Raw genomic sequence first — 18,148 nt, 5'->3', positions numbered from 1 at the left:
GAGAGAAAATATCTCTCTGCTCAATACAGTTAAGGAAAACGCAGATCAATCATTAACTTCTTCTTCTTCCTCCTCCTCCTCTTCACCTCTCAGATTCCCAGTTGCCATGGCGTCTTCCTCTTCTTCTCCTCTCAGCAACTCCCTTCCTCTCTGCGCACAAAAGATCCCGCCCATCGTCAGATCGCATTCGGAACACCCCTCTTTCCTCCCCAGGTAATCAAAAGTTTATGCAATTAATCTCTGCATTGTTGTGATGTCTGCTGATAGATGCTTATCTTCTCGGAAGGAATGGATGGCTGAAAATCTCGCCTTTTCTTTTTTTAGGTCTAGCTGTGGTGTAAAACTCGCAAGATTGACGATTGCAGCTGCCACAATGGCTAGTTTGCCATTCTTTTCTACTGATTCGATGGCCATGGCATCCATGACAAGCTTCAGTGATGTGGCCATGGAAGCGTCCACATCAGATCTTGTCGATTACTCAAGAAACCCACCGAATCCAAACATTTTCCTTAGCACTAAATCTACCTCTGATGTCTACCTTACCAATGATCCCAACCTTAATATTTACTCTAGCGCTAACCCTAGGCTTATTAGTTTGGCGTTACCATTGGCATATGAAGGAATGACGAGTACAGTGAATTCAAACCATGGGAAGTGCCCCAAATGGTCCCGGAGTGAGTTCGAGATGGTGATGCCTGATTTCCATGGCGCCCCAAAGGCCTCCCCAAGGAAAGGCCATCAATGGGAAGCTGCTATGGCAGTGCCCAATGATCAGATTCACAACAAAAGAAATGCCATCATCATCGTCATCATCATGCCGCCCCATCACAATGATCTTTTCTTACTTCATGATCATCATCATCATGAAGGAGAGGGAGAAGTAGAAGTAGAAGTAGAAGTAGAAACTATGGAGACCACCATAACCACAGCCGAGAGGAACCCAAGTTTGTTGCCACGAAACAGAGTGTGGCAAAACAAGGTCATGACATGTTTCAACATGTGATCTTTTTTTTTGGCCAAACACACAGACAGGCACACAAGATGAAAGGATGCAGAGGACCCCATTTTAGGTTATATATTAGATACAATTCAAGTGGCCATTTGTTTCATGGGGGTGCATGATTTGTAATGTTCATGCCTAGCTCATGCCACATGGACAACACCCCAATCCATCATCATCCCCATGTCTATATATGTATATTGCCTACTTAGCACATGCCATGAATGTATCAATCCATTGTAATTCTCATTGTTCATGTATGTACATATGCCATGGATATGTATATCCATGCCTTTACACATTATATAATTGCCCTTATACACATCCCATGGATGTATCCATGTGATTTGTTCATGTAAACATTACACAGTTAGGATGGATCGACGTGTCCATGCCTGACCAATTATGTATATATTGCTTAGCACACATAGCTTTGACTTCATACATTTGACTATGCATATATAGTGTAGCGTGAATGTATATATAGTTGATCAACACACATTACAAGGATGATTATATATTTAGGAGACACTTATATAGTAGCATTGATTGTTCTATTTTCATTCCATGTGATTCCTACATACATCGCGTGATTCGTGTGTATAAATCAATGTTTGATGCCTAAACAAAATATTCCTAGCACATTGTAGGAATTGTATTATCGATATGATTTGCCATGTACATATAACATACCATATGATTCATCACGAATGACAACAATGGATTTGTTGAGATGACTTGTTGTGCATTTATGGAATATCCAAGAACTTCGGAATATACAACAAAGGTTTAGTTCGTTGTACTTAGTCAATATTATTCATTGCCATGTATTGTAGATATGTAGTAGTACATGGTGGGATTTATTGATGCACAAATTATTACCTTGTAGATGTTCAAAGCAGCGTAATGAGGCAAAAGAGCCAAAGAACATGTTTGTATGTTCATATCTTTGATAGAAAGGCTGCATTTTTTATTTTCTAGCGCATGTTTAGCCACCAATTAGATTGACATGGTATGGTTCATTGTACATATAGGTAAATTCTAAATTCATGAGTCGTGAACATTCAAAAGAAATAAATGTTAGACCAAGTCATAAACCAAATGTGAAACTCGTCAACTCAAGATTTGACTTTAAGAGAACTTCAATAATATTACCACCTTGCATTAGGCGGGTAATAGTGTTCTCATGGTTGACCTTAGTAAAAAAAGAAAGTAGGTACACTCCCACTTGCTCAATCACACCGACTTGGAAAGTAATATCTTGCTCTTGGTCCGAAGGACCCCCTCCCCCTCCAAGATTCATCCTCGTATCCTAGGGTCATCAATGACAAAATAAAATATCAGTGTCCTTTAAAAATCACACAACCAATTAATTTATTCTATTGTGACTAACTACATATGTTGTGGAGTTGAAATGTTTGTCCTTATAACACACATACAAGTAAAAAGGAAGAGACGCATACAATGAGGTATGTGTTGACCTCCCTTTTGTGGATCTACAAGCAAAGAGGAGAACATGCACATAAAGCAAATAAAAAAAGGAATTAAATTCTGGAATATTCGGTTGCCATTAATTTGATTAGCCGACCGAGTGTTGTTTGTGTGCTGGTTGTGAGTGCATGTATCATGGTCCTATTTTGGCAAACTCTTTGATAATATGTTAACACATGACACCCAAGAAGGGTCTCACTCAGCAAGTATATCACATTATAAGTAAAAACACCAATTTGTTGAATGAAACCCACCAATTTCAAGTAGGCTCCAACCTCCAAACATCATCGTCATCGTTTTGTTGGTTTAAGTTTGATACATTATACAATAAAATATAAAAAAGAAAAAAAAAATACAATAATTGTAGTCAACCCAATTAATAAAATACAAAGATTTTTTACCTACGAAGAAGTGTACATATGAAATTAATTTATTTACAAAGAGCTTTTTTACTTACATGCTATGAACATAAAACCACTTTGTCTAGACACTAAAGTGGTGATGCGTCATGACAAATCATACCACGATGTACTATCCTTCCTGACCACCCCAACCCTACCACATCTTGCTCTGTACATGAAATGAGGACAAATTTATGCATATTAATTCCAACCTTGATGCATTTGAAAACAATCCACACATATATTATCTTGCTAATATTTTCTTGATTAGGTGCCAAAAACATGACATGGTCATTTGCGAGAGCTTGAACAATACATGGCTTCCTTGATGGCAACTGTAGTCCAAGCAATTCTTCCTCCATAGCCATATTGTGTAATTTAACAATAATAGGACATGTCACAATAATGAATAGTAAAGGACCATGCATCATGGTCGACTATGCACACTTTGATACAATGCTCTGCCTTTAATAATTTTCGACCATCCTTTCCACACATCTTCGACCAAGCCCAATCCTTGCACGAATTTCTCTCACAACCGTAATGTGCCCTCTCGATTGCAACATTCATTAGTAAAGTTCTTGAACATCGAGATTCACTACACTTCACATGTATCACGTGAAATATTTTTGGTCTCATAGGTCATATTTGACCTCTGAAGACGATAATAGAATCTCTCTCTCTCTCTCTCTCTCTCTCTCTCTCTCTCTCTCTCTTATTATTATTATTATTTTGGGTGAAAACACACAATTATGTATATTAATAAATGTGTGTGAAAAACACTACTTACAATACGTGTGACAATGGAGTATAGTCACACACTAACCACACTACACTACATGGGTAGTGGAACATATTGAATTGCCAATAGGCAAGACGAACACTCCATCGAGGAAAGAATTTCCACTTGTTCCAATAAAGAAAATTGCCACATTAGTACCCCCTTCAACTTTCGTAGATATGTTTTCACTCCATGTTTACCATCGAATACAAAAGCGTTACGCATGTTCCAATTATGACGCAATCCCCAATATCTCAAAAATAGGAAAACAATCTCCATCTTTGATTTTGGGTTAGCCTGTGTAAATTGTGCAAACACCCATTGTCTAGGTGTCAAATAACTCCGTGATAAAACTTGCCAAATTTGAGAAATGTAACTCCAAATTTGACAAGCAATTGGACATTGTATAAATCGATGAGTACTATCTTCTATCTGAACTGTGCAAAAGAAGCAGGTACCTGTTGCTAGTCCACGACGCTTTAAAGCTAATCCCAAAGGCAATCCTTCGATGAAAACTCTCCAAATGAATAACTTTGCAACAAGTGGCAATTTAGAATGCCAACTACGTTGTAAGATCTGCCACCACCCATGATCAGATTTGTGTATTTTCCATTCTTCTTCAGCCTTAGATGATAACCATCCAAGAGACTCAACGGAACAATGATACAAAAGATTAGTAGTCACTTGTAACAATGGTGTTTAACCCCTTAAACTCCAATCAATCCACGATTGTTCTCTTGTTTGTAGAGGTAAGGGACCTTGCATCAATGCAATATTCTGTAGTTGTTGCCAAATAAACCCATAATTAGGTGGGATGCGTAATAATTGTCGTGCTTCAGTAAACTCCAAAATCCTTTGAGATGGAACCTCAACTATATCTCCCACCTCTTTGACCCCCAAACGAAACAAACGATTAAATTGAGAACACAATCTCTCCTTTCCTGGCCAACATAATAACTGAGAAGACACAAGTAACTCTTTTTGCAAAGAGTTACAATGCTCTCTAGAAGATGATGGTTTCCATACACATAACAAGAGTGCTTCTTGCCATGAGGTAACTAAGTGTTGAACACATGAAGAACCCGGAATCCTAAGTGAAATACATCCATTTAGTAATTGCCACCATGAAGCCTTAATCGTTATCCTCCCATGTGTTAAACCCTTGTTCTCAATGAAAATATCGAACAATAGATATCCATGGTTGTGAGTTTGAACACATGTCTTCTAATAATGAAAATCTACGAGCCATCATATGCATAGATAAGTTCAATATTCCAATCCCCCCCAATCTCTTAGGGGTTGCTAGATGATTCCAAGCAATCCATGTGATTCCCATCTTATCCCTCTTCTTCCACAACAAATATCGAAGAGGTTGCAAAATAGAATTCAACGCCTTCTTTGTCCATGGCAATGATGGCAAGTAATATAATATCATGGGTTCCATAATACATTGTACAACCTTCAAGCAAACATGAAATGGCCAAGATTGTGACTTCCAATACATGAATTTATCCCTCAACTTACTAGACATCCATTCAATCAATTGACCATTTGTAACATTCATTCCTAATGGATAGCCCAAGTGTCGAAAAATAGAGCCTTTCTTCACCACGGATCCTTGCCATCCTAAACATTCCAAATCCCTTTCAGTGCATGATATGAGACTAGACTTCCTCCAATTAATATGTAATCCGGAAGCCAATGCAAATTGATTCCATACAAGCATCCCCTTCTCAAGATTATTCCGTGAGGCTTGTGAAAACATGAAAGAATCATCCGCCAAAACTTGTGCTACTATTTGCCCTCCGGACGGAAGGTGTAAACCCACAATGTCACCATTTATTGCAAGTCTTGATAACATCACTAACAAAGGATGAGTAACAATAGCAAACAACAATGGGCTAAGAGGGCATCCTTGACGAAAGAATCTTGTGAGGGCAATATCTGATGTAACTCCTCCATTAAGCATTACTCGAGACACTGCATCTCGTTCTAATAAAAATATGAGGCGAGACATACGAGGTCCAAAGCCCATTGTATGCATTAACCCAGAAACAAAAGACCAATTAACATGATCATAAGCTTTCTCCAAATCTAATTGCACCATAATCAATTCTTGATGAGTGTTCCGAGCATAATCCATGGCCATTTGAACATTCAACACATTATGCAATATATTTCTACCTGCAATAAAACCATATTGGGCGGGGTGTATCAACTTTGGCAAATACTTTTTTAATCTATTTGCCAAGACCTTCGTAAATATCTTGTACAACCCCCCCATCAAAGAAATAGGTCTCCATTGATGAAATGACTTAGGAGATGCCACCTTTGGAACTAGTTTAATTAGACCAATCTTCCAAGCTTGAGGCATACAACCAGAATCCCAAGACTGTTGAAACATCAAAGTCAAGGGCCCCTTTAAAATGTAGGAATATCTCTTAAAAACTTCATTTGTCAAGCCATCCCAACCAAGGCTCTTACCAATAGGAAGATGCCTTAAAACTACAACCACCTCATCCTTAGTGAAATCCGCATCCAATTCATGACTAATGAGATCATGCACAATACATCCAACCACATCATAAAACTCATGACGTGCTCTACTCACCTCATCTGTCATTAACAATTGTGGACCAATCAACTCCTTAAAGTAATGAAGACATATGTCAATTATTGTTGTAGGATGTAATGCTTGGAAAAACAAATGAGATTGACATTGATTATCAATTAGTCCTTCCTTGAGTTGTCGCATCTTAGCATAACGATAACTTTGGCATTGCAATTGAGAAAAAATAACATGCAATTGACTCTGAATATCCAAAAGCTCCTCATCTAATGGTGTATGTATCAATAATGCATTACACCTAGAGAGAACTTGTGAGAATTGTCGAATAAGACCTCTTCTTTTTTGAGCATTGGTTACTTCATACATATGATGAATGATGTTAATGTTTCGTAATGTGATATACCATGCTTTAACTCCTTTAAGATTCACTTGTTGAGAAAACTCTACCAAAATTTGCTCGATGAGAGAATCAAAGTGAGGTTGAAGCAAAAGAGAAGAGTTAAAGCGTAGTGGAGGCTTTCCAAGTAAAAATTTATACATGTCAATTGCATGATTACACACCTCCAAGCAAATAGGAAAGTGATCTGAAGTTCCAACATCTTGTAGAACGTTCATACGAAGTGATGTCGGTAAAAAAGAATCATAATCCATCACATACTTTCTATCTAACCGACTCCATGTTTGTCTATGTTGAGCAGATTGGAAGGTAAAACCTGGATCATTCCCTTGCAACCATGTCCAAACATCCAACTTCAGAACCTCCATAGCAATTGAGTCCCAAGCAAGTTGCTCAGGATCATCCATGATTGAATGTTCAGACGTGGATTGAAATGCATCAACACACATGTTAAAATCGCCCATAAGTAATCCTGGACGTCCAATAGATAGGGTTTGAAGGAGTGAACACCATAATGCAATATGTTGAGTGGCTTGGTTAGGGGCATAAATCCCAACCACCCACACAACCTCGCCAAAAAAAGTGATTTCTAGAACCAAAAACCGACCATAAGGATCATTATGCACCACTTGAGGATAATACTTATCCCTCACGATTAATACCACACCTGAATAATGATTATTAAGATGTCCTGCATAAAATGATGAATATCCACGCAAATGCATTGTGGATCCCGCTAACTCATGACACTTATGCTCAACTGCACATACTACATCCCATTCTCTACTTAACAAAGTTTCCCATAGTATATACTTCTTATGAGGAGAACATGCCCCTCTCACATTCCATGTTACCACTTTCATTCAATAAAAAAATGTTATGGGAGCACTTGCTCCTTTAGAGCAACCAATGTCATGAAACTAGTCAAAGCATGCTCCAATGCTGCATATGGATTTTCATGCATCACATCCTTAGGGTTGTCTATCGAAACCTTTTTTTTAGGTCCTCCCGCTTGACGAAAACCTCGAGAATTCGATGAATTTATAACTCGTCCTAATGAATCAAATTGAAGGTGAAGGGGTAATCCCTTATCCCTAGATTATCGTTGCCAAGGAACTTTTCGAGGGCCCTCCCTAGTTCTTGAATTACCTTGCCAAGTAGTCACAGGAGTAGTGGGCAAGCTACTACGTTGCATATTCATTGATTTCCCTTTCGACTTGCCCTTAACTTCATGCCAATCTTTGTCAATAACATCACTACTAGCTCTATCCAATGGTTTTTTCCCCTTATCTTTAACCACTAAACTTTGTTTTTCCATATCCATAGATTCAATTCCCTTATTCTTAGGGCCCAAACCTTGAAGTGAGACCTCTTTATAACCTGCTCTAGGTGATGTTCCTTCATCCACAAAATCTGACACACCAACATCTCTCCCAACTCCTTCCTTATCGTTCCCTTCAATAGGAACCTCTATAGTTGAAGGACAATGACCATGGTATTCCGCCATAAAGTGACCCAGCTTGACGTCATTCTATGTGGTAGTACATAAACGGAGCATCCCGTACTACCTACAAGCCAACGGATTAGCGGAGTCAACAAACAAAACGCTACAGAATATCCTGTGCAAGATCGTCAATGAAAATCGGACAGATTGGGACACGAAGCTGCACAGTGCGCTCTGGGCTTACAGGACAACGTACAAAACAAGCATCCAAACAACACCGTTCCGGTTAGCATTCGGATTAGAGGCAGTCATGCCCGTTGAATTCCAGGTACCGAGCTTACGGATTCAGATTCGGGAACGACTCAATGAAAAGGAATCAGAGGCAATTCGGTTAAAGGCTCTGTGTGAACTAGAAGAACACCGACTGGTCAGCATTATGCACCTGGAATTGGAACAACGACGACGGAAAGAGTTTGTAGATCGGCACCGGAAAGGAAATGAAAAGATGTTTGAAGTTGGCAAGCCGGTACTAGTGTTCCAGACCCGGATGGGTAAAATGCCAAGCAAACTACGGTTTAGATGGACCGGACCATACTGGATCACACGCGGGTTTAATGGGTCTTACCAGTTAGGGACACTTGTCGGCGAGGTGCTGGGTAAATGGGTCAACGGATTTAGACTAAAACCATACAAAGGACCTATGCCCAAGAACCCATTTGAACGAAGGGCCGCCGGCAGCCCAACCACGACGGCAACCCGTGAGGAAAACGACTACTACCAAGCCGGTGAGGGGGAAAGAGAGATGACAAGAGAGAGAGAGATTGAGAGAGAAAATGATCATTCATCTTTCATTCATTCCCCATAAGGGGTTAAATAGTACAAGAGGGGGTAGATACAAAGGGGTGTAAGCCCCCTAGAGCATTCATACTGGACACTCACTTACACCTCCTCGTATCCATCCACATGCACACACGTGTGCATGTGTTCACATACGTATCGACTCACAATTACATTTATGCCCCCTACACACACACAACAATCATCATGATAACATCATTCACCACATCCAAAACAATGACCTGCAAATGTCTCCCACTTCAGTTTAAAACAAAGACTTCTCATACCAGGAGCATTCATTCGCACCCATCCTGGCCTCTTGTGACTTGTATCCCATAACACACAAAATCTGCACTTATTTGCAGCATTTGCATGTGGAGATACCAACACTTTACCCATTTGACTCATCAACTCTGGTAAAAGTGGCCATAAAAAAGCATGCTTACAATCCACTCTAACCCAAACAGGACATTCTTGTTTTAACAAAGCATGATAGTCCACTACGGGGGACCATTGCATAACATGCACCAATCGTTTATCAAAAAACACAGGAACTTTACCCAACAATGCACTTCGATACTCCGGTGAACAAAATACCACATCATAAAACCCTTGTGGTCATGCATATATATTTTCAACACAATTTGGTGACATGATTGTGTTCAACCATTGTTTAATCCAATTAACATATGGGAGTTTGCCGGTAAAAAATAATATAACAACACGATCGTAGAATACATCAAATGATTGCAAAACTGCCTTAGTCTCAACTTCCAAATCATGCACATCCTCTTCAATGCATTCTTTCGCTGCATTTTCATTTTCTTCCACAATATCCGACAATAAGGTATTGGCAATTCCCCATAAATTATCCCAATTACAGTGATCCTTGTCAACTTCATCTACATGTATTATTTTGGAATATGTTAATTTTTTCTTATTAATTTCTTCAATTCCCTTAAACCTCTTAGAGCTTCCAATGTCTTCCCTTTCACGATTACATTCAACCATCACATTACTCGTTTTTGGATCGATTGTTTCCATATCAATATCCCCCACAATTTGTGAGGAATTCATGTTTATGTCCATCATTATATCGATCCGGGATAAAAACAATTTTCCATGAACAAGAGAGAAAATCAGAACTCACCCAATTGAAGAGGTCGAAGATTTTGAAAGCAATCGAAGACCCACAATGAGTTTTGAGTATGTGGATGCCGACAACACAAGATTCCTTATTGCTATCGCTGTTTCTCGTACAAACCGCCAAATTCAACTTGCTATATCTCGTTGCGAAGCTCTACTCGAGGGCTTTCCAATGCTTGTCTTTGTGCTCAATTCCGTTACCGATAGAGAGCACAATAATAAAACCAAATTCGCTTCTTCTTCCCTTCTCCACTATTGGGTTTTTTCCTCCGTCCCTCTGTCTCTGTCTCTGTCTCTCTCTCTCTCGACAATCTTTAGTTTATCCATGGATATTGGTGTCCTAAAGAAGAAACAAAGGACAAATATGAAGAAAGACAACATGAAGGAGTGTTTTCTACCACATTGAGGTAGAAAACAATGTTTATCATGTGTACATACTTTGAGGGGATTAATGTGATATGAAAGCCTCCTTAGAAACCAAATTTGAATTGTTTCAATTGCTAGGGTTCCCATATGTACCTACTTTGAGGGGATCAATGTGATATGAAAGCCTCCTTAGAAACCAAATTTGAATTGTCTCAATTGCTAGGGTTCCCATATGTACCTACTTTGAGGGGATCAACGTGATATGAAAGCCTCCTTAGAAACCAAATTTGAATTGTCTCAATTGCTAAGGTTCCCATATGGTAAGTCAATGTTTGAATAAACATAAGTATTACAGTTAGGGATGGCATGAGGCAAAGGTAAGACCATGCAACAACCCCACGAAATACAAACCATCCACATTTGGAGATAAACAAAACTAGGACCTCATGGTATGATTTCATAGAGAGGCCACTTGTCAAAGGTGTGGAAGGGATCATTGTTCTAGGAAAAACAATATTAAGGACCAATTTAATTTTAATGGAAAGGTATGACACTTTGGAAACCAGTTATTCTAGCAACTGGAACAAACCCTAAGGATTTATGACACATAGGAACATGCGTTGGCTTGGGAACCTATGGTGTTGGGCTATATGCAATGGACCAACTACCCCCTTCATTATGATAGTTGGAGACGTCGTTTTTTTTCCATAAAAAATATCCTTCATTTGTATTAAAGTTAAAGTAAAGAATATACATATATTGTCTTGCATATGTTCAAAACTAATATTGCACCTCCTTGGCATATCCATGGTCTCTATAGAGTTGGCGACGTTGTTGAGACTTTACGAGTAAGGTAAGCTCCTTTCTTCAGATTCGTTATACAACTACCAAGGTCTAACATAAGGTAATATTCTATGGCATGGTACAATGATGATGATATTTTATGTTTGTCTCATCTCCTTTGATTGGGAATGGTCGATGAGGTTAAGCACACTTAATCCTTTTTTCCCTTAATATATTATTATATTGTTCATCATTAATTTGATATGTAATACTTGCTCACCAAAAAGAGCCTAATCTCTACTCCCCTACCAAAGACGGGAAAGATTTTGATTTGAAAGATTTGTCCCTTTAATATGTATCCAATGTTTGATGAGGTTAAGCACACTTAATCCTTTTTCCTCCTAATGTTTTATTTTATTGTTCATCATTAATTTGATATGTAGTACTTGCTCACCAAAAAGAGCCTAATCTTCAATACCATAACCTACCAAAGACAACAATGATGAGAAAGATTTTGATTTGAAAGATTTGTCCTTTTAATATGTATCCAATGTTGGTGAAATGCAATGCTCCGAAGGTTGCACTTGAATTGTAGCCAACACCAATATCTTGATTATGTGCAATCAAATATTATCACCTTAATGTAGTGGAAAGGTTTAATGTGATGTGACTTGCAAGCAAATCGTTGATTTTTGGTAGCATGCCTTGCTTTTAAGGTTTGTACGTTATGCCTTTTTTTGATACGAGCTTGTGCTATAGATTCCTATAACAAGGCAAAATTTTCGGGGGGCATTTTTGTGTGTGTTTGATTTGGGGTTACAAAGATGATATTAGTATTTTCTTTGTTCTTATTCTTCTTGAACTAGGGGATTTTGGGTAGGGGAATTTACTTTGATGACTACTTTTTGGTGCGTAGAGGAGATCGTCTCTCAATATAAGGGGATTATAGGCTACAAAGGAGCATCAATGTGTACATGCCCTTTTTCCTTCAATCTTGTTGAATTCATTTTGTTCCACCTAGCTCTTCTTAATTAAAAGCTTATTTTTAATTGCGGGCTTTATTGTGTCCTTCCATTCTCTGTTCCTTTTTTGATTTGGACTAATCTTGAGCTCTGTGAGTGCTCAAGTTGAAATTATGTTGTGAGTTTTAAGTGCCTTCATCATTTCGAGAGACCACATTATAAGTACACTTCCCATAGAGCGCCCATAGTGTCACAAGAGCCCTGACTCCATCTCTTCAACTTTTACACCAACAAAGTCTAATATTAAATAAGGCTACATATGTAGCCAACCAAGCCTACCTATTATGCCTACATATAGAACCAATTGAGCCTATCTATAAAGTGTAATAATGAAACTTTCAACACAAAGTTAACGAAGCCAACCAAGCCAAACAAGGAAGCCTACATCCAAACCCATTAGTCAACCTAGACTTGCTCCAACCTTCACCAACCTTCAAAAGAACTTGACAAAGCTCAATTTGGCGAACTTGACAGATCTTCTTCCTTTGTACAAGACCCTCATGGACTTGCTCCCCGCTCCATTTTTCACACCTAATAATGTGTGACATTGTCCACATCGAGTGTAAAAAGAAGCTCGGTGCGGCACATACAATGTGCATTAATAAACATTTCCTCTCTTAAGAAAGTAACTTCCCTTATCATATGTAGGAATATTTGATGTAAAGGGACTAGCTCCCACGGTCCACCCACTCTCATCTAGCTAAGTAATGAGAAGGCAGAATTATACAAAGCATGACCTTGGGCCCTATTGTATATTGGTGTGGATTAGCACTTGAATGGGCTTCCTTATCACTTATTTTAGCTATATATAACTTCTAGACACTTAACAATACCCAAGAGTTTGATGGCTCTCATAATATACACTCTCTTTAATCTTATTAGCGCTATTTGGTGGGACATATATTATCCAATTTCTTATCTCGTGTCGAAAACAAAATGTACATGAGGTAGAGAGATCTGCAAGAAAGCTCTAGGATCACATGGTGCGACATTGCTAATGTAATGTTAAACGATCATGCTTAAAAATGACATAATTGATTATGGAATATGATGGATTGTCTTGTTATATGTACAATGAAAACAACGTGTAATGGACGATTCTCATCATTGCAATGGAAAAGATAAGGATTGATGGTTAATGCATAGTTTTGAAGCATCCACAAAAAAATTTAAGTTCCATTATTTAAAAATAACTAAAAAGAACTACACCCTTCCTAGAAGTAGGTCCACAACACAAACATAGGAAAACAAGGATGTTATGCCCACCAAAGGTCGGTTCGGTAAAAGTTAGTGACTTTAGCTGTAGAGTTGGCTGTGGGTGGAATGAACCTGAAGTTGACAGCGGTGGTGTAGCCAAAGACGCCCCGGAAGTCGCCAGTCCCACCCGTCACAGCTAGCTCGAAAGCCCCGGTGCCAAAGTTAGCCTCCCCTTGTGTGGTGAAGGTGCCATTGAGGCCTCCTTTCTTGGGGTCAGCATAATGCACCACGGTGTTGACAACAAAGAATGTGGCTTGGGCGGTGTTGGACACGACGACAGACGTGCCGCGGATGGTGCCCAACACTTGGGACGTAGGGTCACCGGTCCTTGTCACCGTGTAGTTATAGACTACCTCGAGGCCGACACCGGTGAATGTGCCATTCACTGGGGGAATGGCTGCCGGCACACTCCCGAATTCATTCACTCCGAGCTGTTGTTGTGTGTAGTATTTGAGTACGATGCTCTTCCTCGCAACTACGGACATGGCCATTAGAAGCATCATCACTACTACCAATGTAGTTGAGCTATATCTAGTTGCCATTGTTAGTATGGATATGAACTCTACTAATGATGTTTACTAGAGAGAGAGAGATGGATGAGCTTTGCATGGCATTGGCGAGCTTTAAATAGGGAACATTAGAACCTTGATTTGTTATTCTAGCATGGGGTGTTTACTTTTTTTGTAACTGAAATCATATTTAATTCTGTCGTGATATGAACATGGAGTAAAGTTAAGCTTCGAAGGCGTGCATGATTTTAATTGCGAGGAATTTCATGTGATCTAATTTGGACTATTTGCACATGCAAACCACAACATGTTTTAGGCACTTGTAGCAAGGCTTTTCCTTGTCAATCCCACACATTAAAGTGAACCTACTTTTACCTTTAGAAGCTCACTTCCCCATAAATCAGTCACCCCATGTTATCCCAAAGAATAAAATTTTCAATGCGAAACGATTTTCTCCTATAGAGCTTTTCAGGATATTAAAAGGGCATCGATTTGCAAGCTAATTCCTCCGAGCAAAATATAGTATTATTCCCCAACGTTTAAACACAATGAAATTCTTTCATGTCTATCTTTGTAGGCAAGTTGGTCCTTCGATTTTGGCAATCTAATTTGCATCCCCTCCCCCTTCTCTTTGTGTCTCATGTTTCATGAAAGAAGCTTAGATTTTCTTTTTGGTGTACCGTTAAAAAAATCCCAAACCTACAGGGATTGTGACACGTTAATAATATTGGGATACTCTCGCCCTGCCTCACTTTGGTTTGTAGTCATCTCTTTGTGTCTCCTGTCACAAGTTTTAGTTCCCCACCCTCTCTAAAGTTCATGTTCAACTTATACCTCTTCCACTCTTAAAAAATGAGAACAAGTTCTCCCTCTATTTACGACATTCAAGTGAGATAATGGTAATATTATAGCATAAGAGAGATATCACAGATGGTTGTAGCTCAATGGTAGATTTGTTCGGTGAAGACTAGAAGGTCATGCATCCAACCTCTACACTCCGTACATGTAATAAAAAGGTGTGAAAGTTAAGTATTGAATACAAAGGCCTTGTGTTGGTAATCTAACAACTTGTTTTTGCTACTAGAGAGAGAGTGTGCGTGTGTCATTTAACAATTATTAAACAACATTACATATATTGCCTAAACCGGTGAAATAAAAGATCTTCCTAACCCCAAGTTGATCTCGGGTCAACCAATAACAATGATGCATTAATTGCCAAACATCAATGTACTATTTATTCAATATCAAAATGGGATGCATCGTGCCTAACTTTGGTATAGTAATGGTGTTTTGAACACGAAGTTGGCAAAACATTGACCTAAGATTATTGCCATTGCAACAATATTGATGAAGGTATGATTTTTTATACCGTTCTCCTAATTTTTATATTTACTCTCAAGGCTCAAACAAAGATAAAAAATGGGTATACAAAACAAATTTCAAACTCCATAGTGACATTAAGAGCAACTACAAGCACATTAGAAATTTTATTTATAAATGAAATGTATAAAGATGATGTTGTAAGGGTCAAGGTTAGGATGTATGTGTGTTTTACAACCTTACAATCATTTATAAACCAAGGGGTCCAATGTGTAGCTCATGGTAGACATCGTTAATATATTTAACTTTGATATTATCACTTACATTATGACTTAAAAGTCAGATTTTTCTCCCTCGAACATTTTGTAATGTTCATGTTCCACAACAATTTACACATTGCTAATTTAATTTTAGCTATATGGATTACATATTGTGAAATGCAGATAAGGAACACATGCACACCACAATATAATAGTCTTGCTTTTGCTCAAGAACATAAAACCTATGCCCTTGGAGCGATGGCGGGAGCGCGAGTAGCAGAACAGGGTGCGCAGACATGGCGAGCAGGAGCAGGAGCAGGTGCACGATGAAGAATGCACGCGTTGTCCAACAGAGCAGGAGCAGGAGCACAACGCTAGTTGTTGTCCAAGTACTCCCACACCCACAATCCTCCCTCCCTCTCCCAACCAGAAAACACACAATAACACATTAAAAACACACACACACACACACACACACACACACACACACACACACACACACACACACACACACACACACACACACACACACACACACACACACACACACACACACAAAACAAAGGGGGAAGGGAAGAACAACACAGACAACCTCGCAAGACACATAACTCGCAATGGTGGGAGGAATCGAGCTTCCACCAGCGCCCATTTTGCTCGATGAAGAAGGTGGATCAGATCTCGACATTACCTTGTCCCCTGAGGCCAACCGTTTCTTAGCGGAGGAAATCGAATGCCTACGGCGTACCTCCTTCGTATGTAGGTTTCTGGCAGGTAGACCAAGTCGGGGTATGGTTCGGGACATGTTCTAGGTGGCTGTGTTGGAGAACATGCCTGTGATCAAGAGTGTCAGGGGTTTAGGGAAAAAATTCTTCCACATTGACTTAGGTAATGGCTCGCTGGCACAACCATTGGTCGAGCTCAAGGTACTCAAACTGAAGTACGACAAGGTGTTGCTCCAGCCATGGTCACCAGGGTTCAATCCGATTGAAGAGTTACGGAAACTCAACAACCCTAGGGTGATCATCGCAACATTTCCTGGCCTCCCTCCCCATTTGTGCCATCTGCTCCCTCTTTTTGGCGAACAAATAGGGATGATATGTCCTCAAAAAGCGTCAATGGAAGACACAATTGTGGAGGTGCCCAAGGTGCGCATCTTGGTGCCTTCCCTCCATGGACTTCCATCAAGGATTAGACTCTACTTTGAGGAGCTAGGTCTCACAGTGGTGAAAGTGGTTTATGCGGGACTCCCGGGGTAGTGTTTCATTTGCAAACAGATAGGACACCTAGCTAAGGCATGTCCTCGCAAGACTGGAAAGGGAAGCTCGGGACCTTGACCCTCGGGCAAAGTCGGGACAACCAAGGGTGACGAGGCTCCTTGGCTACCCATTAAGAAGAAGGGGAAACTTGGAGGCCTAGGTGCATCCTCTTCCGCCCTTTTTCATGACCACCCCTTCGAAAGAAGTCCTGCTACCTTGTCACCAGCAAGCGCGAACGAGCAACCCTTGAAATGGGTAAAGATCCTCTCTGGGAGTGCCGAGACACCTGACCTACAGGTGAGAGCTACCAACAGATTTACACTTCTTCAAGGGTTAGGGGATGGCGACCCAGAAGCGTTGGCAGAAATGTTGTCCCCATGCGACTCCTCATGCCTTCCCCCACGAGAGCCTGAACTCGTGTTCTCTACCTCGATGGAGATGCAACCCCAACTTGTACCGTCCACACCGGAAGAGAAGTTGGGAAAGGCCCCCCTCCCGTTGGAACATGAATGTGGTAGTGGCCTCAGATTAGTGAAATCATGGATCTGGACGGGCAAGCTCAAGGACAAAGGAAAGGGTAAGATAGGCAGGTCAACACCTGGTTTGGCGACGACTCTCTTAGATAGAGGGATGCAAGATGTGCCACTGCTTCGGAGCACAAATGTATCCCGGGATCTATTTGAAGCGGGTCGGGAACGACCGGCTGAGAATCCCGCAGGGGATTTGCAGTCTTCTGTGGAGACCATACCCCCCGAAACAGGGGTTAGTTTGCCCCATAACATGGGGATCGGCCCGAACATGGGCGTCAACGTCATCGTTTTCGGATGAGGATCCTAACGTGAAATGTACAGGGCGTTGGTGGAGGCCGACAACACCAAGAGTGCAGAAGAGTTCAGGAGGAGCTGAATCCCATTAATATAGGGGGCCATATTGACATATTGCTTTTGCAGGAACACCACCTCTCGCAAGAGCAAACTCAGAGCTTAGTAAACCCCTTGTCGGGTGGGTGGACCACATGGTGGTCGGCTGCGCAGGGTGACCTCCACCGAAGAGGAGGGGTCTGCATCTCGATCAGCGATAAGGCCCGATACGAAGTAACATTATCTGGCACGCTGGTGGAGGGTCAGGCCTTATACGTGCTTCTGAAATGGAATCGCCTACAGATTGGGGTGCTAAACATTTATGCCCCTAACTTAGCCCCCGAGAGAGCAATCTTTTGGAGGATGTTAGTGACAACATTACCTGATGCCGAGGCTTGGGTAATGGCAGGTGATTTAAACATGACTGAACACCTGAGAGATAGAAAAGG

At 40.3% G+C, this 18,148-nt stretch overlaps 1 protein-coding gene across 1 annotated transcript; it reads left to right on the top strand.

The window, feature by feature from the left end:
• LOC147868828 (uncharacterized) lies at positions 1-1,426 on the top strand. The gene is made up of 2 exons (XM_087323852.1): positions 1-213; positions 325-1,426. The coding sequence occupies exons 1-2, from the start codon at positions 107-109 to the stop codon at positions 1,001-1,003; spliced, it is 786 nt and encodes a 261-aa protein (XP_087179978.1). The 5' UTR covers positions 1-106; the 3' UTR covers positions 1,004-1,426.
• The last annotated feature ends 16,722 nt before the right edge of the window (positions 1,427-18,148 follow it).

The sequence above is a fragment of the Azolla caroliniana genome, unplaced genomic scaffold (assembly GCF_043228905.1).
Source record: "Azolla caroliniana isolate FFs.n. ecotype wild unplaced genomic scaffold, voAzoCaro1.0.p SCAF_1, whole genome shotgun sequence".
NCBI lineage: Eukaryota > Viridiplantae > Streptophyta > Polypodiopsida > Salviniales > Salviniaceae > Azolla > Azolla caroliniana.
The sequence above is the reverse complement of the archived record's forward strand: the minus strand, read 5'-3'. Positions and strand labels throughout refer to the sequence as shown.

Excerpts from the sequence above, each read along its gene's own strand:
- LOC147868828 (XM_087323852.1), top strand. The coding sequence starts at position 107 with ATGGCGTCTTCCTCTTCTTCTCCTCTCAGCAACTCCCTTCCTCTCTGC. Across the intron at positions 214-324 it reads CACCCCTCTTTCCTCCCCAG|GTCTAGCTGTGGTGTAAAAC; the intron begins GTAATCAAAAGT and ends TTCTTTTTTTAG.